This window comes from Prunus persica, chromosome G8, assembly GCF_000346465.2.
Source record: "Prunus persica cultivar Lovell chromosome G8, Prunus_persica_NCBIv2, whole genome shotgun sequence".
NCBI lineage: Eukaryota > Viridiplantae > Streptophyta > Magnoliopsida > Rosales > Rosaceae > Prunus > Prunus persica.
Window position 1 is genome coordinate 6,403,635 of NC_034016.1, and position 26,492 is coordinate 6,430,126.

The 26,492-nt window shown below is 43.8% G+C and overlaps 2 protein-coding genes across 2 annotated transcripts; both read right to left on the reverse strand.

Annotated features, from left to right (window-relative positions):
- LOC109950806 lies at positions 18,821–20,608 on the reverse strand. The gene is made up of 2 exons (XM_020570935.1): positions 19,687–20,608; positions 18,821–19,482 (listed from the first exon to the last, which is right to left on the reverse strand). The coding sequence occupies exons 1-2, from the start codon at positions 20,606–20,608 to the stop codon at positions 18,821–18,823; spliced, it is 1,584 nt and encodes a 527-aa protein (XP_020426524.1).
- Positions 22,163–23,695, reverse strand: LOC109950807. Its single transcript, XM_020570937.1, has one exon. The coding sequence runs from the start codon at positions 23,693–23,695 to the stop codon at positions 22,163–22,165; it is 1,533 nt and encodes a 510-aa protein (XP_020426526.1).

A 26,492-nucleotide genomic window follows, 5' to 3' on the forward strand; every position in this document is an offset into this window, starting at 1 on the left:
TTCGTACTGAAGCTATTAATTTTCTTCTCGTTAGGGATATTTGTAATTAGCGATTGGTGGAGAACGATTGAGAAGGTATTTTATTCGTTTTATATATTAAAAATGTTAAAGTTAGTTTGTTATGTGTACTAATTTTTTCTGAAGTTATATTTATATTATGTTGTTAAATTGTGTGTAATGTAGCACAATGTGTTGTGATGTACGAAGTTAATTGAAATTAACTTCGTACTTTTATTTGTATGTTTAGTAACATTTAGTTTCCCGTTCGAGATTAGTTGGATTTCGTGCATGGATGCGTAAAGCATGACTGCGGTCCAATTAATTCTTGAATTGTCCCACTATTTGGACAGTTTGGTAATGCATAGTGTTGTCACGTAATCCACGGCTACAGGATTAGGTTTCGATTGTGGAGATTTCGGTGTCATCTCGGTACGTTCTTCGGGTGGTACGTAGGTATTAATACCTATGCCCACCTCAAGAACTGTATTGAGATGCTGCCGAAATTCATCCATGTCGAAATCTAATCTCATGTAGCCGTAGGTTACGTGATAGAACTATGCATTCCCGAATGGGATAGGGCCCTTACCGGAGGCATAAGGTGACATTATAACTTCGTATGACGTTGTTGTGATTGTTATGTAGTGATTGTGGTTTCAGAAATTATGAGCAGAAGGTGGATATAGAACCCGAATAGATGCGCAGACGAATACTTGGATGGAATCGAGGATTTTATTGAGTTTGCACGTAGACACAACCCGGGTGCAACTAGAATCCGTTGTCCTTGTAGGAGGTGTAATAACACGTTGTGGGAGACAATTGAAAATGTTGGATTTCATTTAGTAAGGAATGGAATGATTGAAACATATAGCATTTGGAACCTTCACGGCGAACAAGTAGACCATGCTTCGTCTTCAAATGCCCCAAGAGTGGACAATGTTGAACCTATTGTGGATCCTAATGATCAAGTCATGGGTATTATACAGGATGCTTTTCCATTCGCATCGACCAACATCAATCAGGAAGGGGAAGATGACGTGCCTACACCAATGGACAGTGCGGAATTTGAACAGTATGAAAAACTGTTAAAAAATGCCAACCAAGAGTTATACCCGGGGTGCGAGAGCTTTTCCGTTCTCACTGCCATTGTGGAGCTAATGCACGGAAAAATAAAGTATCGTAGGTCGAACTTGTGTTTCGATTACTTTTTGGGGGTTTTCAAGAGAATGCTTCCGACGGACAATTGTTTGCCGAAAGACCATAAACATGCACAGAAGGTGTTGCATGGTCTTGGATTGGGTTATGAAAAAATCCATGCTTGCAAAAACAATTGCATGTTATTCTACAAAGAGAATGAAACGTTGGATACATGCCCTATATGCAATGAGTCGAGGTTCAAAATGACATCCCAGAATAGAACGACTAAGATACCACAAAAAGTCATGCGTTATCTGCCCCTTAAACCTAGGTTGCAGCGATTGTATATGTCGACGCATACTGCCACAGACATGAGATGGCATAAGGAAAAACGGGTAGACGATGATGTGATGCGGCATCCTGCAGATGGGGAGGCATGGAAAGAGTTCGATCGAATGTTCCCCGAGTTTGCTGCTGATCCCCGAAATGTAAGATTGGGACTTGCCACTGACGGATTCAATCCGTATGGGGTTCTAAACCAACACCACAGCACTTGGCCGATTTTCGCATTCCCATATAATTTGCCGCCTTGGAAATGCATGAAAAAAGAATACATGATGATGACTGTTTTGATAACTGAGGATCCTGGCAGGTCAATTGATGTGTACTTAAGGCCTCTGGTTGATGAGCTGAAAGATTTATGGACAAACGGTGTTCGCACGTACGATAAATCAACTGGGAGGATGTTCACTTTGCGAGCAGCAGTTATGTGGACTGTGAATGATTTTCCAGCATATGCAATGGTTTCTGGGTGGAGCACAAAGGGTTATATGGCATGTCCTGTATGCAAGGAAGATGTAACTTCTGGTTGGCACGCGGGAAAAGTTTGTTACCTTGGTCATCGGAGATGATTTCCATGGGACCACGAGTGGCGAGAAAAAGATAAAGAGTTCTACGGGAACACAGAGCGTCGCCTCAGACCTAGAGAATGGTCCGGTGATGAGATCTTGGAACAGCTGAACCGTTTGGATTTTGCCCCGTTCGGGAAAACAGTTAGTCGGATCAGACCTTCTACACATTTGAACTAGACTCACAAGCCTATGTTTTTTGAGCTCCCATATTGGTCGAAACTGAAATTGAGGCACAATCTAGATGTGATGCATGTTGAGAAAAATGTATTCGACACATTGGTGGGCACGATTCTAGATATCGAGGGGAAGACGAAGGACACGATCAAAGCTTGTCTTGATTTGGAAAGAATGGGCATACGAAGGGGTTTATGGATGAATAGGGACAGTGATAAAGCTAGAAGGGATCTTGCATTCTTTTCTATGAAACCGAATGACAAAAAAGAGTTTCTAAAGTTTGTATCGTCTGTCAAATTTCCCGATGGGTATGCTTCTAATATCGCACGTTGCGTGAATGTCGATGGGGGTAAATTTACTGGACTTAAGAGCCATGACTGCCATGTGTTCATGCAACGCCTACTTCCTGTGGGTATTCGACACCTACTGCCGGAAGATGTGGTGAAGCCAATCATGTTGTTATCCATATTTTTTTCCCAACTGACGGCAAAAACATTGCGAAGGACAGACATGTTTCAGTTGCGCCATGACATTGTCCAAGTCCTATGCAAGTTTGAGATGATATTTCCTCCAGCTTTCTTTACAAGTATGATGCACGTGATGGTTCACTTGCCAGAAGAGGCATTGCTTGCTGGTCCTGTCAACTATCGCTGGATGTATCCAATAGAAAGGTATATAATCCTTTTCGTTTGTGTATGCATCATTATCACAGGCTTGCTAAATTGTATCATATCTTTTTATTTTGATAGGCTTCTCGGAGAGCTGAAAAAAAGTGTACGCAACAGGGCGAAGCCCGAAGGATCAATTATAGAGGCTTGGGTTCAATATGAGTCGCTTACTTTCTGTGGAATGTATTTAAAAGATGTGGAGACGGCTTTCAATCGTCCTCAGCGTAATAACGACGGAGGTATGAGAAAGGAAAAACTTTCTGTTTTTGCCCAAAGCGCACGGCCCTTTGGAGATTCTGGACAAGGAGAGTCGTTTTCTACAAATGACATGGAAGTAGCGCATTGGTTCGTACTGAACAATTGTGATGAGATAATGGCATACTTAGATGAGCATGAAGAGATGATGAAGCGAGAACATCCATCACATTTAGTTGCCCAGAAACAACGTGAATTGTTTCCACAATGGTTTTTGAAATCTGTAAGTTATAAGTGTTTTGTATTTGACAAATATAAATTTTAGTATTTAATTTTATCATACTAACATGTGAATGGTTTTCTATTATATTAGGTGAATAAGTTGAAATCATCGAATTCCCCCACTTACAGTGATGAGTTATATAACTTGGCCTTCAGCCCTATTCGCGCTGAATTGTTTTCGGGTTGTTATATTAACGGTGTTAAATTTTTGGGGGCTGCATGAGATGACAAGTTGTGTACGCAAAACAGCGGTGTCCATGTCCCAGGTGGAGGCGAAAGTACGAACATTGATTTCTATGGCAAACTCACAAATGTCGTTCAATTGCTTTACAAAGATCGATACCAAGTGATCATGTTTAAGTGTCGATGGTTTGATAGCAACCCAAATAGGCCGGGAAGTGTTAAAATCGACCATGGCTTACTATCTGTGAACATTAACAGAACTTGGTATGATGACGACCCTTACATTTTGGCGAACATGGCAACACAAATTGTGTATCTAAATGACCCTAAAGCCGGGAGCAGTTGGAAAGTTGTTCAGAAGATGGATCATAGGAACGTGTATGCTATACCAGAATTAGACGGGAACACTGACAACGACGTCGACAATGTGGCTGACCAACGTTTAGAATCATCAATGGAAAATGATGCGGATACACTTCGAGATACACATGTTATACAAGAACCGTTTCAAATTCAAGGAGTGTCTTCAATCGAAATACCGATTCAGTCAATTACAATTGACCTCGGGGATCTCCCAAGATTCGATGTTGCAGTGGGCCAGAGCAGCGAAGATGATGTAGTTATAGCAGACGAGGAGGAGGAGGATTGGGAGACCGAAAGTGATGATAGCGACGATAACGAAAGTTATTATAGTTCAGATGATGAATAATTCAATTTTTTATAATTTTATTATGTTTGTGTACAGACTTTGTGTAATACAAATGTTCGAATATATGTAGTACAAATATCCAAATCTTATATATGTGGACAACTGAAACATTATTCAAATAAATTCAGTTACAAAACATTGGTAAATCAATCTATCCAAACTCACACATCCAACAATTTGTAATTTTTTTTTTCACAACACACATTTACAAAATGAAAATGATACAAAATTTGTTACAAAACATTGATAAATAATTATATCCAAACATTTTTATACAAAGTTTGAAAATTATTGACAATAAACATTTTTCAAATCTGAAAACCCATGCGCGACGAAGTACGCATAATTTTTGCGCGACGAAGAAATCTAGTCGTGCATAAGTTTGAGCGACAAAGTTAAATTATTGCGCGACAAAGTGTCATGCGTCACGCGATGAACTTTTGCGCGACGTAAAAGATTTTTTCGTCGCGCAAATATTATGTGATTTTACAATATATATTATATATACACATATATATTTGAAATTGACGATCGAGTTAGTTCATTGTATTCATATAGGGTCATGGAGTGTAGGTGTAAAAATTCGTAAAAATCGGAGTTAAAATAACCGTTAAATAATGAGTTTTCATTTATAACCGTTCAAAAGTTTTGTCCCGTTACTTGATCTCCGAATGTTTTTTTTTTCCAATTTTTGGGGTCTAAGATCTTGAAGTACAAATAAACAAGTTTGATGGTTCGATTGCTGAAACTACTTTCGTAGAATGCGTTTTCCATAGCAATCATATATTCACGAACAATGAATCGTTTACTTATACTTTCGTTAAATATAACATAACATTTTGTCGTATCACCCTAGTGTAAACATCTGGAATTCATGATCAAATTCACTAATTGTATTCATATAGGGTAAAGAAAAGTAGCAGTAAAAAATCTTACAAATCAGAGCTAAAATAACCGTTAAATCATGACTTTTCATTTACAACCGTCGAAAAGTTTCGTCCTGTTACTTGATCTCTTAATGTTTGTTTGTTTCAATTTTCGGCATATACGATCTCGAAGTATAAAAAAACAAGTTTACCGGTTGGATCATGAAAACTAGTTTCGGGTTTAGGGTTTCTGTGGTTTAGCGTTTAGGGTTTAGGCTTTAGGGTTTAGGGTACAGGGTTTGCGCGACGAAAACACGTGTTTAGTCGCGCAAAGCCTGCCCAGGACGGGATTGCACGACGAAAAACGTTGCGTTCGTCGCGCCATATCACCAGAACTTTTGCCTCCCACTCTTCCTCCCTCTGGACACTTAGTGAAAATTTTTTGGGTGTTTTTGCGCGACGATGTACCTGTTGGTCGTGCGCAATCGCAGCCAGCCTTTCTCTTGGGACGGTTTTTGCATACATTTTAATTGCAAGTTTTTAAGGACATTGCGCGACGAATTGCTTAAGCATGCGTCGCGCAAGGTTTCAAAATCGCCCGCTATCCCAAATTTGGGCGGACTGCCAACATTGCGCGACGAATTGCTTACCCATGCGTCGCACAAGATTTCAATATCACCCGCTAAACTCTGATTCCCAAATTTGGGCGGACTGCCAACATTGCGCTACGATGGAATAAACCTGTGGTTCGTCGCGCAATACCCTTTTAAAATTTCTTGCGCGACGTATCGTTTAGCACTGCGTTGCGCAAGATTTCAATATCGCCCGCTAAACCCTAATTCCCAAATTTGGGCGGACTGCCAACATTGCGCGACGGAATAAACTTGTGGTTCATCGCGCAATACCCATTTAAAATTCTTGCGCGACGTATCGTTTATCGCTGCGTCGCGCAAGATTTCAATATCGTCCGCTAAACCCTAATTCCCAAATTTGGGCGGACTGCCAACATTGCGTGACGGAATAAACTTGTGGTTCGTCGCGCAATACCCATTTAAAATTCTTGCGCAACGTGTTGGTGGATTCGTCGTGCAAAAACGAATAAAATTTCAGAAACCACGCGATGGCCTCCTTCTTCCCCAGTTTTCAGAAATCTTCAAAACCGCCGTCTCTCTCCCGCCGCCACCGCTGCCTCCTACCTTGGTGGATTTGGATCGCGCCCGCCACATTGCTGTTACCCCGGAGCTCCCCCGCCATCACCGTCGAGCCAGCCGCCGCGATTTCTTCGGTTTTCACCGAATCGGCTCCGCCGTGATTCTCCCTCCTCCGGCAACCAATTCCGACACCTAAGGTATGGTTTCTGTCCTATTTTCATGCTTTAGCTGATGGTTGGGTAGGATTTGTTGGATTGTTGCTCTAGGCCGCTTAATTTGAAACCCTAAGTTTCGGCCGGATTTTGAATTTCAATTCCGGCCACTTCTGGCCATTTTTCGGGCTATGTCCGAGAACAAAAGTGGCCCGAAATGATGTATTCAACCTAGGGTAGGAACCTTGGCCCTTAGTTTTACGAATTTTCCGGCGATTGGTATCGCTTTGGGGCGGCGCGTGGGGTACTGTAGCAGCCTGAATTAGGTCCCAGTGCAATCCTTTGGTTGTCACGAGCGCATAGGTGTTTTCGGATTGGAATTTGGTTGCCGTTTGCGTCTCGAACGGATTTTGCCTATTGTGCGATTTCCGGGGTTGTTATGTTCGGACCGTTGGATCGAACTCAAACTCACGTATGGTGTAGGTTGTATTTGTTGGATTGTCTACGATTCGACGGATCGTGGATCGGAGTCCCGGATACTCCGAACTCGCAAACCCTAGGTCAATAATCTGAATTGTATCATATCAATATCGGATATTCGTATATTTTATTAATTCGTTTCTGTATTTATGAAATTGTGCAGATGACAGACCTGATTACACGTCGTAGGGCGGTGACGACCACGCAGAGTTCGGAGCCCCTGACTCAGCCGACATCTGCTGCCACTGCTCCAGCATATGCTGCCACTGCGCCAGCACTGATGGACCACTTGGCAGTTGCACCTGGGGGGTCCCAGGCGCCTGCCTCATTAGCGTCATCAGTGGCGCAGCCTGTTAGCGCCAGGCGGCATCATCGGCCCGCCAGCACCACCGACACCACATCCACGGATGCGTCGGGGTCACAGCCAGGTATAGCTTTCCTTTTTATCCAGTTCATTTTATGTTTTATTTCTTCTTGTTGTTTTTAAATTTTTGTATGTGTGTATTTGATTGTTAAATTTGTTTTTTAAGTAACATTCATGTCATCTTTCTTTGCAGCAAAGAGGCCGTGTCGGCAATTGAAGACGGCGAAGGTCACCCGGGTGACCAACAGTCTTATCAACATCGGATACGACGAGCGACATCGGGCTGCACCGACGGCGGAGTTGCATAGCTCCTTAGCCCACGACATTGGTCATGTCATTCGGAGCTATTGCCCGATGCAATGGAAGTCTTGGAAGGTGATGCCTGACGAGACCAAGACTGCGGTTCGCGGCCAGTTGTCGGTATGTAGGCCTTTTCATTCTTTTTCTTTCAAACGTAGTTTTTATATTATTTAAATGTATGTAATTAATTTATTGCAGACGAACTACAACTTGGAGGACCTTGACGAAGAGTCATTGGCGTACGTCAACAGACTCTTCTCTGAGAGGTACAAGCAGTGGAAGAGGGACTTGCACCACCATTTTGAGGCGTTCGATGATCCGCAAGTCGCTCTTCAAGAGGGTTGCCCGAAAGAGCTTGAGGGGCGAGAGGATAGTTGGGCGTGGCTCTGCGCTCATTTTCAAGCGCCCGCTTTTGTGGTAATTTTTTATATTTTATTTTATTTTATTACAAATGTTTTTTTAATTTTTTATATTTAATTTCAATTTCAACTAATACGTTTTATTTTTTGTATAACAGAATAAAGCCAAAGTCAATAAGGGCAATAGGAAGAAGAAGACCCTTCTCCATCATTCGGGTTCCAGGCCCTTCTCCTATCGGATGGATGCACGGCGTCAGGTAATAATAGAATAATTTTTATTTAATTTTTTACTTTTTCATTATTCTTAATTTATTTTGTCGTTCTAATATTTGTCTTCTTTTGTTCAATTTAGGGGGGTCCAAATTCCCAGAGATCGACGTCTTTGGCGACGTTTATGTTCGGCCTGTGAATGAGTTGGCCGAGTCCCTTCATGTAAGTATTATTTAATTTTAATTCTTATGTTACGATTCAACTTTAAAGTTCATTATATGAGTGTTTGAATTTATATTTTATGTTATGCTAAACAGACGACGATGGTGGAGAGGAGCCAGTTGGTTCTTTAGGAGTCTGCCTCCCAACTTCCTCCCGATACTCCGATCGAGTCTGTGGATCCTCCACAGGATGCTGGGTTTCAGATCTTGACGGAGACATTGGATCAGACTCTAGGGAGGAGACCGGGGACATATTGTCGAGGGATGGGGAATGCCAGGCGGAGGGCCAGACCCCGTTCATCAGCGCAGTCGAACAGTCAGGTCACTGCTTTGACAGCACAGGTGGCCACTCTTCAGAGCCAGATGTCGGTCATTCTGCAGTCCCTCGCACAGTCCGGCATTCCAGTCCCGCATTTTGATGTGCCGACCTCCCAGCCCGTCCACCCCGAGCATGCCCACCAGACCACTGCCCCGGTGGACGCCCAGACCTCCGAGCCGCATACTGGCGACGACCCGGTTGATTTTGCTTCATTATTTGATTAGTGTATTTATTTTCATCATAAACATTTATTTTATTTGTAATACATTTATTTTATTTTATAACAAAATTTTATTCTAATTTATTTTTATTGCAATTTCATTGTTTAATCAATAAAAAAAAACCAATTTTATTTATAAAAAAATTAAAAAATTTAAAAAAATTTAAAAAAATTGTAATATTATTTTTGCGCGACGGAAAAAATTTCGTCGCGCAAACCCACATGTAACAAAAAAAAATAAAAAATCAACTTTTTTATTACTTTTAATTCTTGCGCGATGAATACATACGTCTCGCAAACACGTTTTGCGCGACGAAATGTTTCGTCGCGCAACATATTCTGCACGACGACAGAGTTTTTCGTCGCGCAAAGATATGAGCGACGAAAACTTTCTCATCGCGCGAATGGTTCTGTGACGAACATATACGTCTCCCGAACAAGTTTTGCGCGATGAATTAAGTTTCGTCGCGCTATTCCTGTCGTCGCGCAAATATACGTGCACCGAATACTTGGTCGTCGCGCAAATATTTATGCGACGAACAGTTGTTTCGTCTCCACACCGTTAGTGCAACGATGGTTTACCCGTCACACAGTTTTGCGCGACGAAGGTTTATACCTCGTCGCGCAAAGGCTTTCTTCACGATCTTCGCGCGACGGAATAAGCGCAACGAATTTTTTGTTGCGCTGAAATTAGTGCGACTAAATAAGACTTTGCGCGACGTTTTGTTATTCGTCGCGCAAAGAGCAAAATATAGTAGTGCCTAATCGAAAAAAAATAATTGAAAACAAAAACGAAAACAGCAAGCAACCATTCATCATATATAAGTAATTGGAATATTACAGCACATTTATCAGCTGCTCATCAAATCAATCATTCATATTCAGACATAGGCAGCAAGTCTACAAACAAAAATATCAACACCAAACTTTGCAAGCATTCCTCAAACAGAGAAAAAAATTGACTGCAAAAAAAAAAATGCAATTTTTTTATAAATAGAAACAAGGTTTATTTAGAAGGAACGGGGGACGTAAAAACAGCAACATCGAAACAAAAAAAAAATGCAATTTAAAAAATCCTATTTTTTACAATTTGAACCCAACTTTTTAAAAAAGTTATTATGGGTTTAGGGTTTTACATTAAGTTGACCGTGCACAGTGACTGTCTTGAACTTGTCCAAGTCGTTGATGAACAAATTAGCGGATTCCAATCTCTGAAAAATAAAGAGATATTTAGTAAAATACTCATTTTTAGCACTAAAACTGTAATGACCCAAACCTAAAATTCATATTTAATTAGTAATTTATTATGCGGAAAGACAATTTTATCCTTGGAATAATTTATGAACGAAAAGTTGATTTTTTGACCGAAAAGAAATTTGACAATTCCACATACACCGTTGCGTAGAGCACGACGAAATGAGTTCATAGACACGAAGTGAGCTCGAATTGGAGTTTTAACGAAAAAAATACGGTTAAAATATCACGAGGGGCAAAGTGGTAATTTAAAAAAAATCAGATTTAAACCCTCACTCTCTCTCTTCTCCCTCAGTTTCTCTCTCTCTCTCTCTCTCTCTCTCTCTCTCTCTCTCTCTCTCTCTCTCTCTCTCTCCCGTCGCAACTTCTCTCTTTCCCCCCACCGATTGGATTCTCACAGTCGCCGTCGCCGCCATAGACCACCACCGGCCACGAGACCAGTCTTGTTCGAACCGTCCTCGCCTCCTCTTCCCGTCCCACCCGGTTTCCGTCGCCGTCAGCCACTCCAGCAGCCGAAAACTGCAGAAAACCGAGTGGTGTGACCGGAATTTCACGGCCGTCGTTCTCTCTCATTTCTCAACCAAATCGGACGAGCCAAGTATGGATTTTGACCCTCTCGATCGAGCTGTTCTAGCTGCCTGTTGGGTAGGAATTAATCGGTTCTCAGTATAGATAATGAATTTTCTCCAAGAACAAAAGTGGTTCCAAGTATAGTGTTAGACCTAGGGTAGGAGTTTGGAGCCGTGGTTTTGAGATTTTCCGGCGATGCGTAATCGCTTTGGACACCTATTGCTGCCGGCGCGTGCGAAGGTACGTGGGCGAGGGTGGTGCAGTGACACTGTGTCCTGATGTGATCCTTAGGTTGTCACGAGCGCGTAGGAATTCACGGATCGCAATTTGGATACCGTTTGAGCCTCGAACGGATTTTCCATATTGTGCGATTATCGGGTTCAATACTGTTGAGCCGTTGGATCGTAATCAATTTTAGATATGTTACTCTAGATAATTTCATAAACGTGTAGGATTGACGGATCGTGAATCGAAGTCCCGGATACTCCGAAATCGCGAACCCTAAGGCTAGGGTTTAGAAATTATGCAATTACACGATCGTGATTAATCCGACCGTCCGATCGACACCAATACCCTCGGACATGTGTCCTAGATATATTGGACCTTCTAGCGGCTTCCGGATCATATTGTGAGGTCATGGACCCGTGGGGTCCCGGATTGACTTTTTGGACTTTAGCGCTTTTTTGAGTCCCAAGATACCGCTAAACTATCCCACGTGGAAGAAAAGCTTTTATGGTTATAGGGATAACTTTAAATTGACGCACGTACTTTTAGGAGCAGGGGGTAGGATTTTTTATTTCATACTATATTGTATTAATAGAATATTATGGTCATTGAATCAGGCACCCGGGCACCAGGTGACACGCAGGAGGGACCTTCAAGAGGTCCAACGAGCTCGGACTATCAGTGAGTGGACTCTTTGTTTTTAGAAATGAATTTAATCGTTCAGTTTTAGTTATAAGTTGTTTTATTCTGTGAAATATTTTATGTTGCATGCTGCCGAGTGAAATTTCCTTTAAAGCATCTAGGAAAAGATATTCTCGTTAATTATCAGATAAATGGCAGCACAATTTTAAAGGTTACAGAAAGTTAATATTCAACAGATTTTCTTTAGAAACTTTATATTTTTTTAAACCACCTTGTACCCAAATATGAAATGTTGCCTTCGGTTTAGTCAGCATACTTAACAGCTGCCCCACGAGTTCCTTGGTACTCGAACTCGTGTGGAGCGAGTAATGTGGATAAAGGTGGACTATGGTCCCCTGAATTCTGCGAGTTGCTGCTCGGACTGACCTCGTGTCACTGAGACCTGCGAGTATGTGTCACCCATGGTGATGCAAGGAATTGACGGATATAAGGATTTGACGGAAATAAGGGTACACCTAGGCGATAGTTTTAAACTGTTTTCAAATGTATAATTCTATACATGCATTGGTTTCAAAAATAAAGGAAATAAGCTAGTTTGTATAACTGTTTTTACAGTGGGGTTAGTATGTTCATATGTTATTTTCTAAACTTTGTTTTGGATCCACTCACCCTTTTTATTGTTTTGCCCCCCCAAGCAGTAGACGTGCACAGGAATCCACCACCGGGCCATTTCCCATCTTCCGCGCCTTTCTTTTGATGTAGGATTTTTGTTTTGTAAAAGGATTGATTCCTTGTAAATTCTTAGTAGTTGCTCTGATGTTTTACCCTAGACTAAAAATTGAACTGTTGGAATGTATATATATGTATGCTGGCAGTTGGTTGTGTATATATATACTTGTTTTGACAGGTGTAAATGTTTTGGTATTGAGCCAGTTACAAGAGAAACTCTGCCGGTTTTTCGGTAGAAGTCAACCTTGTTATTTTATCATATTTTGTGTAGAAGGGCAAATAGGTCTTTTGTGCCCGACATTCGCCAGGTGTTGGACACGCACAGGGTCTGGTTCGGATTCCAAAGCAGAATTTGGATCGGGTCCTGTCAAAAAATATACATAAAATCCACACCATTTAATTTCTATAAACATACCCCAAAAAAACCCAAAAGATGACAGCTAGCCCTATTGAATTTAATTTTAATTATTAAATTACTTTGATGCCTCATTGAGTGTTTTGGGTTTTTTTATGAGATTTTTGGGTTGGGTTTATTTTAAAAAATCAATGGCAATTTTGTAATTTAAAAGAAGTTAAAAGCTTTTTTTGTTATGTTGTAAATGGGCTTTAGATGTATTTCTAAAGTCCATTTCATATAGGTTTTTTTTATAATTTGGGCTCCTATATTGAGTATTTTAGTAATCTCCCAAAAATAAATTACATGGGAGAATTTATAGCAAACTAAAACCTAAAGACAATAGGATAAAAATACCTCATACAGCAGAAATCCTAACCCACATAAATTAGAAAACTAAGGCCTTGTTTGGTGGGCTGATTTGGACTAGCTAGGATGGGCTTTGAAACATTGGATTGGGCTGGCTTGGACTGACTATGCTTTGAGTCCAATCCTATTCATTTTTGTACCAAACAACAGACTTAAGTTTTCTTTTTTAATAAATCAAATTTTTTTATTATTATTTTGATTAACAATATTCAGATGCAAAATTCGAACTTTTTGCCTCAGTGTTTCCATTTTTTTTTTCTTCAATATCTTTCTTCCTCTTTCAGATCAAAGAAAATACAAACTAAAAACCACATTTGTAAAAAAAATTAATATGATGCAAAATTTGGGTGGGAAACCAGATTTGAAAGATTTAATCAACCACTTCTCAAATTCACAAAACATAACAAAATTTTATTATTATTATTATTTATGATTAATTGGGGTTTGCATACAAAAATCGTAAACACCCACTTCTCAAATTCCAGTTGATCGATCACAAGCCATCAAAGATCGGACTCAAACCTTCAACCATCAAAAACCATTTGTCCCTAAAGACAACCCAATACACCAATTTTACACAAGTTCTCTTAAATCATAACAAATGCTGAAAATTAAGTGATAAATAAATAAAATAAAATGCACTCAACATCTAACCCAGATCTTCAATTATGGAAAACAGAAAGATGAATGAATGTTTAAAAAAATAAAAAGATATCAAAATAAATCAAACCCAAAAAACCACAACACTTAATATTTAACAAAAAATCGAAAAGAAAAAGAACAGAGATCCAATGAAACAAGAACAGAGAAATCAGTTTTGGAAAGAAAAAAATCAGAAGAGAGGAGAGAAGAAGAGAGAAGAGAGATGAGAGAGGAGAGGAGAGACAATAGAGACGACGACGTGAAGCGGTTGAGGGAGACGATGCGAGAGAGACGATTTGAAGAGAGAGATGACGCGAGGGAGACGACCTGAAGAGGGAGAGTTCACGTTTGGCAAGAGGCAGCCGACGAAGAGAGTCTTCGAAACCCATGTCTCGACGTGGCATATGCTGGATTCATATCCTAAACAAAAATTTAAGTCCAAGTTAGTGTGTGATGCAATTAAGCCCACCAAACAACAGACTGGATTCATATCCATTTTAATTGAAAAAGTCTCATCCAATTCAGCCCACCAAACAGACCCAAAGGTCTATTTGGTATTGGGTTTGAATCCAATTTCTTAAACTCAAAACAGATTTTAAGTCAAAGTCCCAAAACACAAGTTTGGTAAGTCAGTCAGGCAGGCCCCCTTGGGTAAGGAATTGAAAAAAATACTGATTAAGTGCAAATAATGTTCCAATAACTGTTGTAAACTTGTAACCATCTATGTTAAGACATATACACATACTTCAGACTCCCAAATCATGATGTCACAGACTTCAAACACCCAAAAGACACAAGAACATAACAAAATCAACTAATTTTTTGAAACTAGGGATTTTAAAAGTGTTTGTGCAAATAATCTCACGGGAGAATATTCGCTTCTAGATCCTTCAACCTTCGATCTTCCTTCTCTCTCTTCCTCGATTCCTGTAAAAAAGACTGGAGTAAATAGACCACACCCGGGGGGTGTTGGCCAAAGGCCCTCCGATGCCTAAGTTAGTTCGAGTGTTTGTAGGAAAACAATAGCTAAGCAAAGGGTACGGAGTTTTATGTAGGGTGTAAACCGGGTGGCCGGAGCCGTGTGTGGTGGCCGGAGCCTTGGGGAGAAAATATGGAGAGTGGAGAGGGAGAGAGAGCTTCGGGTCTTTTTCTCGGGTATAAGGAGTAGGTTTAGATGTCGGTTTAGATGTCCCTTGAATGATGAATGAGGTCGTCTATTTATAGGAGCCTCGGGGCTAGGGTTTCGTAGGAATCCAGTTGGGCCTGATAATATCTGAATTAAATATATATTATCTCTTAAGAAGATAATATCTGAATTAAATGATATTATCTCTTAAAAAGATAATATCTTATTTAAATGATATTATCTTCTCTTTATTAGGATAATATCTTAATTAATAATATTATCTCTTTAAATAAAGATAATATCATATTAATTAAGATATTTATCCCAATTAATTAATTAGCCAGATAAACTGGTTTAATTAATTAATTAAAGAGATAATCTTCTTTTCCACGTGGCGTGCCCTGATTGGAGACGAAAATATATGCTCCCACAAATGCCCCCAGCTTCTGCATGGCGCTTGTGTGGCATGTAGGAGATGAAATTATTTTTTTCGGGCTCTCCAACTGTGTCTGGGCTTTATTATGTGAGTTGGACTCCTTCGCAGATTGGATTCCCAATTGGTGTAGGCTTCTGACTGTTGTTGGAGTTGGATTCCCAGTAGGAATGAGTTTATGATTCCTTCTTGACCCGGGTTGTCCAACCTGTATAAATACAGGGCTTCTCTTCACTCTTTCTCACATTGCAAACTTAACTTCTCTACTTTCTAGCTTGAGAAAGATCTTGGAGAGTTTTGTACTGCTTGTCGAAGAGAGGAGTTACCGTGCATCCCAAAGTAAGTCGAGCACGTAAATTTTTTATTCATCTTCCCATTTTCACGGAAGGGACCAGCTGGGTGGGAATAGGCTGGTTGTCGTCGTGACTGGTTGCCAAAGATGATTGGAGCAGTGGTGGCCGCTGGTGGCTGCCGAGCGACAATCAGGAAGAAGTTAGTGGACTGCCCCATGCTGAGAATGTCGAGAGATGGAAGCAAGATAGTCCGAACCCTGATGATTTGCCTGCTGAACAGGATGAGTGCTTTGCTGAACCCCCACCAAAAAGGAAGGTCGATGTCAAGTCTTCGAGAACTCCCGCTACTTCTTTACAGGCGAGGAATGTGTCTCCATTACGAAAGAAGCCAAGGCTCCCTTCTGCTGAGAAAACCCAAGTAGGAGCCATTCCCGCGTCGTCTGCCAGAGTCAAACATCTTGTTGGTGCAGATAGCAAGAAGATTGGTGGTATGCGCAACATTAGGGATGTTCCCCTTAAGCCTCTTGCTGATGAGTTTGGAGATCGTGATCTGCTCTGCGACGTAGTTCGTGCACGGTCCAGCTCACCTGTTGAGAAGCCAAGAGATGCTGATTTTCCACTCCGAAGTTCGGGTCGTTTGCACCAGTCGAAGAGTGGAGGTCGATGTGCGAGGTCTGCTCATCCATCCAACCATCATGATCCAACTGTTGAGTCACAAGAAGTCAAGCGTGGAGTTGATTCATCATCGTCAGTTCCTTTGGAAGTAAGGTTGGCAGAGGCTAAGAAAGCAAGAGAGTCATCTGCTCGGGGAAAAAGTTCTACTGCGACATCAGCGGCTGATCCAAAGGTAGACAAGCCTAGCCCTACAGGGGATGCGGGCGTGTCTGATCTGCTCAAGACGCACTTTCTATCAAGTTCATCCGCTTGTGCTGAGCTGGTTGATCAAGTCCGTCAGGCTGGTGATCTCGGTACTTTTTCAAGTCTTTCCTTGGAAAAACAAAGAGAAGCAACATTTCATCTACTTCAAAAAGGAGTGGTTTTTGCTGCGGAGACCATCCGAAACTCGTCGTCTGCTGTTGCCCCCTCTTCTGCTCAGTTTAGTGAGTTGGAGAAGAAGAATGCTGAGCTAGCTAGCAAGCTTTCTGCCGAGCAGACTCGTTATGAGAAGAAGACGTCTGATTTGCGGGCGATGATATCTGAGCTGAAGAGTTCCCTTACTGAGAAAGATTCCGAGCTGAGCTCTTCTGCTGTTGACTTGGCAAGTCGAAAAGATGCTTATTTCCGTCTTGAGCGCAAGAATGCCGACATCTCTCACAGTTATGACAAGCTTTTGGCTAGATTTCACGCCTATCATAAGTCTGCTGAAGAATCCAAGTCCGATGCTGTCATGGATGCGTACAAGCTGGGCTACTTGGACTGCACAATTGGATATGATCCCTTCTATGCCATTGGAGATGAAGACATCGAGATGCTCTATCCTGACTTGCCCCCTGTGCAAGGTGAGGAGGATAATGCTGCGAACACCGAAGGGGCTGAAGAACAGGTGGCTGAAGAGGCGGTATCTGAAGAAGATGGAGCAGAGGATGATGCAGCTGATGAGGTGGCGGCAGACGTCATAAATCATGCATGTGGAGCTGCTGAGAGCGTGGCTGATCAGGTGGATGCTGAAGAGGCTGCAGATCAGGGGTCTCCTGCTGGCGCTTCGGAGTAGACGAAGGCTTCTTTATTTCTTTTCAGCTTTTGTAGTCTGCTTTTTGTTTAGAATAATTGGTCTTGTTTTGACCATCTTCTTTTTGTTTGAACTTGGCCGGTTGGTCGCTTTACTATGGAAATTTCAGTCTTTATTTTTTCAACTTCAATTTGCACATTGTCTTGTAAACTGCTTGAGTAACCGGTTAGTGTCCTGCTGTGTATTTCCCTTGGAATTTCGGCAAAAGCCAGGGTCCCCCTTGAGGGACTCCGGGCGTGTTCTGCATTTTTCCAGAAAACGCTTTAAGACGCTTCTGGTCGTTGCCCTGCGTCTCCCTTAGGACGCTGCTTATGGACAACTGTCTGACTATCCTGCCCCCCTTAGGAAACGGATAGGAACCTGGATACCTCCCTTAGGAAATTCCTGGCGCACCCTGCAACCCCCTTAGGATGCTGCTTTGTGGGCTGCGTCTCCCGAAGGACGCTTTTGGTCGTCGCCCTGCGTCTCCCTTAGGACGCTTTTTATGGACAACTTTTTTGACTATCCTGCCTCCCTTAGGAAACGGATAGGAACCTGGATATTTCCCGCAGAGAGCATGGTGACCCCCTTTTAAGAAATTCCTGGCGCACCCTGCGTCTCCCTTAGGACGCTTTTTTAGCGGGCTACGTCTCCAAACGGACGCGTTTTGTCGTCACCCTGCGTCTCCCTTAGGACGCTCCTTATGGGCAACTGTCTGACTATCCTGCCCCCCTTAGGAAACGGATAGGAACCTGGATACCTCCCTTAGGAAATTCCTGGCGCACCCTGCAACCCCCTTAGGATGCTGCTTTGTGGGCTGCGTCTCCCGAAGGACGCTTTTGGTCGTCGCCCTGCGTCTCCCTTAGGACGCTTTTTATGGACAACTTTTTTGACTATCCTGCCTCCCTTAGGAAACGGATAGGAACCTGGATATTTCCCGCAGAGAGCATGGTGACCCCCTTTTAAGAAATTCCTGGCGCACCCTGCGTCTCCCTTAGGACGCTTTTTTAGCGGGCTACGTCTCCAAACGGACGCGTTTTGTCGTCACCCTGCGTCTCCCTTAGGACGCTCCTTATGGGCAACTGTGTGACTATCCTGCCTCCCTTAGAAAACGAATAGGAACCTGGATACCTCCCTTAGGAAATTCCTGGCGCACCCTGCGTCTCCCTTAGGACGCTTTTTTAGCGGGCTACGTCTCCAAACGGACGCGTTTTGTCGTCACCCTGCGTCTCCCTTAGGACGCTCCTTATGGGCAACTATGTGACTATCCTGCCTCCCTTAGGAAACGGATAGGAACCTGGATATCTCCCTTAGGAAATTCCTGGCGCACCCTGCGTCTCCCTTAGGACGCTTTTTTAGCGGGCTACGTCTCCAAACGGACGCGTTTTGTCGTCACCCTGCATCTCCCTTAGGACGCTCCTTATGGGCAACTGTCTTTTGTTGTGGCACATTCTGGAATTTGCAGTAGTTGCTTCTCTTTTTCAGAAATGTGCAGTACTCAGTCGTCTGCTGGGGACTGAGCAGGTAGGAGGAAGCGTCATGGATAGTATCTTTGGAGATGGTAGGCGTTCCATTGTCGCGGAATCTCCTTCCCTTCCATGGTGTCAAGCGTATAGCTTCCTCTGCCCCCGGACCGGCTGATTATGTAAGGGCCTTCCCAATTGGGTTTCATCTTTTTAGATCCTTGTCTTTGTGCAGTGATGAAGGCCTTTCTTAGGACAAGGTCGCCTGGTTGAAATTGTCTGATCTTGGCTCTTTTGTCGTAGTAAGACTTCAACCGCTGTTGATAGGAGGCGACTCGGACAATGGCCTTCTCGCGCTCGCCTTCAAGTAAGTCAAGGTTGAGTCTCATCTGCTCGGAGTTCTGCTCACTACTGCCCACTTCGATGCCTATAGAAGGGACAGTGATGTGAGGAGGAATGATCGCTTCAGTTCCATAGGCGAGGGAAAACGGGGTTTCGCCAGTTGATCTTCGCTTGGTGGTGCGATAAGCCCATAGTACGCCAGGGAGCTCATCTACCCATTTTCCTTCGGCGCCTTCTAATCTCTTCTTTAGACAGTCCAATATTATTTTATTGGATGCCTCGGCCTGGCCGTTGCCTTGAGGATATCTTGGGGTAGATAAATGCTGCTTGATGCCGTACTTTTTGTAGAAGGCAGTGATCTGCTTGCCGATGAATTGCGAGCCATTGTCGGTGACTAGTGATTGTGGGTAGCCAAACCGGCAGATAATATTTCTCCAGATAAATCGTTCCAGATCATCTTCTTTAGTAGAGGATAGAGCTTCGGCCTCGATCCATTTAGTAAAGTAATCAGTGGCGACGATCATCATTTCTTTCTTGGCAGGTGTCGTTGGCATGGGGCCTACTAAGTCGATGGCCCATTGCATGAAAGGCCACGGACTGTTCTGCGGATGGTAGATTTCGGCAGGCAGACTAGGAACTGGTTTGTACCGTTGGCAGCGATCACATCTTTTGACATATTCAGTAGAGTCATGGCGCATAGTAGGCCAGAAATAGCCCACGTTTAGAGCCTTCTGGGCGAGTGACCTGCCCCCAGAGTGGTTGCCACACTCGCCGTCATGAATTTTGCAAAGGACCTCAAGTGTTTGAGGGTACTTTAGGCAAGTGAGATGAGGGCCGGAGTATGATTTGCGAACGAGTTTTTCGCCCTGCATGTAATATCTCGCGGCTTTCTGTTGGACCTTCCTAGCTTCGGACTTATCCGTTGACAGATTTCCATTCACCAAGTAGTCGATGATGGGGTCTTGCCAGCTGGGGTCTTCATCGATCTGCATTGAGTCGATTGGCTTTATTTCATCGATGCTTGGTCGGTCAAGGTGTTCGACTGGGATGGAGCGTCTGAACTGGGTGTCCAGCGCTGATCCTAGGCTTGCCAACGCATCTGCATGAGTGTTCTCTGCCCGTGGAACTTGTTGGATGGTGAAAGTAGGAAATTCTTTCAAAAGTCCTTGGACTTTGTCGAGGTACTGAATCATTCTTGGATGTTTTGCCATGTACTCGCCTGAGGCTTGATTCGTGATCAGCTGGGAGTCTGAGTAGATGGCTAATCTCTTGATCGTCAGTTCTTTTGCTAGGCGCAGTCCTGCGAGCAATGCCTCATATTCTGCCTCGTTGTTTGACGCAGAAAAGCCTAGTGTGATGGCTTGTTCCAACAAGGTTCCGTCTGGGGTGGTTATGACGACGCCTGCCCCTGATCCTTTATGATTTGATGCTCCGTCTACATGCAATTGCCACATGTCGTTAGGTAGGTTTGAATCGGCAGGGGAGGTGTCGTCTGCTTTTTCCTTGCTTTTCGTGACCATCTTCTCTTCTTCGGCTGTCGGAGTAAACTCTACAACAAAATCTGCTAAAGCTTGTGCTTTTATAGCAGTCTTCGGCAGGTAGAGGAGGTCGTATTGACTGAGTTCGATAGCCCATTTCATGAGTCGCTGAGAAGCGTCGGGGCTGTGGAGGATCGATCTCAAAGGAAATTATGTTATGACAATTATCCGGTGTGCTTGGTAGTAGGGCCTTAGTTTTCCCGCGGAAACTACAAGCGAAAAAATGAGCTTCTCCATTTTCGGATAGCGAGTCTCTGCATCAAGGAGAGCTTTTGAAGTGTAGAATACCGGATGTTGTGCCCCCAGCTCTTCTCGGATGAAAGCTGAGTTGACAGCTGAGTCGGACACCGCCAGGTAGATGTACAAGTCTTCGCCTGGTATCGGTTCTGAGAGTAAGGGAGGTGAAGTGAGGTAGGTTTTTAAGTTTTGAAAAGCTACTTCACACTCGTCATCCCACTTGTCCCTATGTCCTTTCTTCAAGGCTTTAAAAAATGGCCTGCACTTGTCGGTAGATTTTGAGAGGAATCGGTTGAGGGCTGCCGCCCTACCCGTTAGACTTTGTATCTCCTTTGTTGTGGCAGGTGACTTCATGTCGAGTATAGCCTTGATTTGATTTGGATGTGCTTCAATTCCTCTTTGGGTGACTAAGTATCCCAGGAATCGGCCGGTCGAGACTCCAAACGTGCATTTGCTCGGGTTCAACTTCATGTTGTATTTTCGGAGTAGGCTGAATGCCTCGGCAAGGTTCTTGATGTGGTCTGCTCGCTCGGGAGCTTTGACTAGCATGTCGTCTACGTAGACCTCCATAGTCTTGCCGATTTGCTCCTTGAAAATTTTGTTCACCAGCCTTTGGTAGGTTGCTCCGGCGTTCTTCAGCCCAAAGGGCATGACTTTGTAGCAGTATGTACCTCTTTCGATGATGAAAGAGGTTTTAGCCTTGTCATCTTCATGCATCATGATTTGGTTGTAGCCGGAGTAGGCGTCCATGAAGCTTAGCAGTTGGTTGCCGGAAGTTGAATCGACGAGCTGATCAATTCTAGGCAGTGGAAAGTTGTCTTTAGGGGATGCCTTGTTGAGGTCGGTGTAGTCGACGCACACTCTCCACAGACCTTTATCTTTTTTTGCCACTAGAACAATGTTCGCCAGCCATTCTGCGTAGGAGACTTCTTCAATGAAACCAGCAGCTAGAAGCTTATCGATCTCGGTTTCAATGATGGCAACCCGCTCGGGGGCGAAGTTACGTCTCTTCTGCGCTACAGGTTTGATGGCTGGGTTGACGTGTAAGCGATGGCAGATGATCTGGGGATCGATGCCAGGCATGTCGGATGGCGACCATGCAAATACGTCTTTGTTGTTCCGGAGGAAGGCTGCAAGCTCTATCTTTTCCTCATGGCTTAGGCGCGAGCCGATCCGCGCTTTTCTCTCTAGCTTGTCAGGATCAAGGGGTACTAGCTCAACGTCCTCTTCGGGCTTCCATCCTTCTTCAGGAGAGACCTCCGGACGGATTCCCTCGACTTGGTCCTGATTCTTTGATTGCTATTGGGGAGTAGCTATTCCCTTTCCTTTCTGGTCTGCTCGGCCGTCAGGAATGAGATCTGCTTTCTCCTCTGCTTGTTCTACTCCCTTTAGATCTGCCTGATTCACAGGGAGGAACTGTGTTTGCTTGCTTTTCTTCAACCCTTGAGCTGAGCATTTTCTTGCCATTGCCTGATCGCTGTTGATCTGGCCGATACCGCCCCCAGGGATTGGGTAGCGAATCTTCTGATGTGTGGCAGAGGTGATGGCGTTGATCTGGCCGATCCATGGTCTGCCTAGAATGCCATTGTAGGGTGAGATTTCATCAATGACCATGAACGTTTGCGAGCTGATTACAGGTGGAGAGTAGACGTCGAGATCTATCGTGCCAACGGTAACCGTCGTTGCGCCATTGAAACCAGTCAGGGACTTGGCTGATTTATTGATCTTTGCCTCTAAGCCCATCTGTTGGACGACTGCCAATTGTAGGATGTTGGCTGCACTGCCCTCATCTGCATGGACTCGGTCGACCATGGCCTGAGCGATTTGAATGCTGATGACAAGGGCGTCGTTGTGCGGTAGATCAAGGCCGATTAAGTCTTTCTTTTGAAAGCCGATCACGGGATCGTCTTCTGCCAGTGAGAAGCTAGTTGAGACTTGGGAGATCATAGTAGCCTGTTTGATCTTCCTCTTCTTTTCTTTGTTGGTCAGTCCGGACTTCTCAGAGTCGGCTAGGATTGTGTTAATCCTTATGACCTTCTGGGGTGGCTCCTTCGCGGTATCGCGGTCTTCTATCTGCTGGATGGCCTGCTTCGCGATGAACTCCGTGCAATGTCCTTCTCTTACGAGTTCTTCGAGATGCGCTTTCCAAGCAAAGCAATTATTCGTATTGTGCCCATGTGTCGCATGGAAGGCACAATATTTTCTGGTATCCCTCTTGTCCGGATCTCCTTTCAAGGGTGGCGGTCTTTTTACCCAAGGTTTGTTCTTCACTTGGGCTAGAATTTGATGTATGGGGATAGAGAACTTGGTGTAGTTCTCTTTCGTCGTGGCCTCTCTTTGTGGGCGTGACCTGCCTTTGTCTTTGTCCCTGCTGCCAAGCCTGTCGCCTCTTTGTTCTGCCCATTTGGCCGGTCGATTTTCCTTCTCAGTGGACTTCTTCGCGGCGATTCGATCGTCATCCCAGAGTGCGTAGCGTTCTGCGGTCGCGAAGACCTCTGCCAGAGTCTGGCTGGGAGTGATAGTCAGCTCGCGGTATAAGTCATGTTCTGCTGGAAGACCTTTCTTGAATGCAGAGGATGCGATTTGGTCATCGCACCCTACGATGTTGGCCTTTTCTGCTTTGAACCTCTTGATGTAATCTCGAAGGGATTCCTCGGGCTTCTTGCGCAGGTTAAACAGATGGTCAGGGTTCTTCTTAATCGTCCGATAAGAAGTGTATTCTTTAGTGAAGACGTAAGTAAGCTCCTTGAAGCTGTTGATCGACCCGGATGGCAGGGTATGGAACCAATCTTGAGCTGCTCCTCGCAAAGTCATTGCAAACACCTTGCACATTAGCGCGTCTTCGGCTTTGTAGAGGATCATAAGGCTCTTGAAATGCTTCAGATGACTTTCAGGGTCGGAATCGCCTTTGAAGCATGTGAAAGAGGGCGTTGAGAATCTTTTTGGGGGGGGGAGCCTGCTCGATTTTGGCGGTGAAAGGTGAGGAGTTTGCTTGGCCTACCTCAATGCGTAGTGCGTCTTCGAAATTTCCGCCAATCTTTAAGTCTCGAAGTCGGTTATTCACAAGCTTTTCAACGTCTTCTGCACGCATGGCTAGTCGGTCATGTTGATGACCTTCGCGATTTAGACGATGCTGATTGACTTCCTCATTGGCTTGCGAGGGTCGACATTCTCGGTTGCGCTGTCTGGGAGGCATGTTGGTGGACTGCGCTTGCGAGGGATTTCCAGTGGTTTGCCGACGAGAATTGGTTCTTCGAGAGCGAGTAGCGGAGCGCCTTTCTTCTCGGTCCTCATTGTTATGATTGTCGAGTTGACCTCCCTGGGGGCCTATCATTTCGTGAATATTTCTCTGTGAGCGGGCAGCAGAACGCCTTACTTCTCGATCCTCGTCTCGATGGCTGTCAAGTTGACCTCCTTGGGAGCCTAGCCTTTCATGAACGTCTTCATGCTGGCCCAGGCGAGCGTGGATGTCAGGTCTTGGGCCCAGCCTATCGCGCACGTTGGTCCCTAAATTCAATCTGGATGGGAAACTTCGTCTGCTCTGAGTGTGGCTTGCGGATGCTTGCGACATGTCCGCGAGCTGATCTCGTTGTTGCACATTTCCTTGTCTGCTTACTCCTGCTCGACCTGCTTGGTTCCCACCGAACTGCCTATCGGCGCTTTCGTTTATCCTTCTCTCTTCGCCCTGTTGTCCAAGGCCAAGGTTTTGAGCCAAATTTATTTGATTGAGGAATTGCCTCATCAAATTGTTTTGGTCATCCATTCTCTGAGTTAGCTGGTCAACTCTCAGATTAAGGTCTACTTGACTTCGTGGATCGGGAGGAGAGAAATGTGTAGAGCCCAATTGCACACGGGCTAGGTTTTCGTTGGATGTGTGCGTGGGAGCATGCGTCGAGCGTGGAGGCAATGGAGGGAATGGTTGAAGTTGCTCCAAGATTGGGCCAAAGTCGACGGTGGTAGTGAGCCCAATTGGATGTGAGGTTCCACCATGCTCAACGGTGGTGCTATGAAGGTGGCTAGGTCCGGCCATGGGGCCTTGAGACGGTACGACGGCGGCGGAGGCCGATACGGTGGTTCCAGTCACACGGGGTGGCTGTTGAGGGTTCATGGAGGCGAGAGGTGGTGGGGCCGCCATGTCGATCGCAGGATCGTGGGAGGAGTAGCTTTGGGCAGTCACGGATTGAGCCATAGCGGCGGTTTTGCTCCTCGTGCGCTTGCTTCCAACCATGGTTGTTTGGAAGGCTTCGGTGGATTGGAAAATAGGAGGAACGGATTCCTTGAGCACGCGTTGAGTATAACTCGTGCTCTCAATGAAAGCACCAAATGTTTGTGCAAATAATCTCACGGGAGAATATTCGCTTCTAGATCCTTCAACCTTCGATCTTCCTTCTCTCTCTTCCTCGATTCCTGTAAAAAAGACTGGAGTAAATAGACCACACCCGGGGGGTGTTGGCCAAAGGCCCTCCGATGCCTAAGTTAGTTCGAGTGTTTGTAGGAAAACAATAGCTAAGCAAAGGGTACGGAGTTTTATGTAGGGTGTAAACCGGGTGGCCGGAGCCGTGTGTGGTGGCCGGAGCCTTGGGGAGAAAATATGGAGAGTGGAGAGGGAGAGAGAGCTTCGGGTCTTTTTCTCGGGTATAAGGAGTAGGTTTAGATGTCGGTTTAGATGTCCCTTGAATGATGAATGAGGTCGTCTATTTATAGGAGCCTCGGGGCTAGGGTTTCATAGGAATCCAGTTGGGCCTGATAATATCTGAATTAAATATATATTATCTCTTAAGAAGATAATATCTGAATTAAATGATATTATCTCTTAAAAAGATAATATCTTATTTAAATGATATTATCTTCTCTTTATTAGGATAATATCTTAATTAATAATATTATCTCTTTAAATAAAGATAATATCATATTAATTAAGATATTTATCCCAATTAATTAATTAGCCAGATAAACTAGTTTAATTAATTAATTAAAGAGATAATCTTCTTTTCCACGTGGCGTGCCCTGATTGGAGACGAAAATATATGCTCCCACAAAAAGCACGTTATGAAATTAAAGATAGTGGGAAGTAGGAATGAATCGCATATTTCTTGATGGTGACAACAAACCTGCGGGACAAACAAATTTGAAGTCAGGGTAGAAAAGGAGAATCACATATTTCTTCCCAATGTATGAGACATTTTAATTTTCTGAGGTTTATATTTTATTTTCTTAAATACAAACAAACCAAATTACAAAATAAACAACCTTAATAACATAAAATACCTGTGCTCCAGATATATGCACATTTGACTCACAATTTCAAGTATAATACATGACACAATGAAACTATGCACACAAATGATGATTACAGAAGTTGGGTTCAAAAGCTGCAGGTGAAAAAGGTCCTCCGTCATTTATAGGTGTAGGTAACCTGAGAGGGTCAGCCCCTATAAGGGCTCGTTTGGTACACCGTATTAGACTCTGGATAGGAGTAAATAGTCTATGTCAGGTGTTTGGTGTCAACTTGTATTCTTTAATTACCCGACTATTTTATACGGGTTGGGCTTTTAATACTCTACTTACCTGACTAATTAATACAACTCACACACTCCGGTTTAGATAATACACGCTTAATTATACGGCT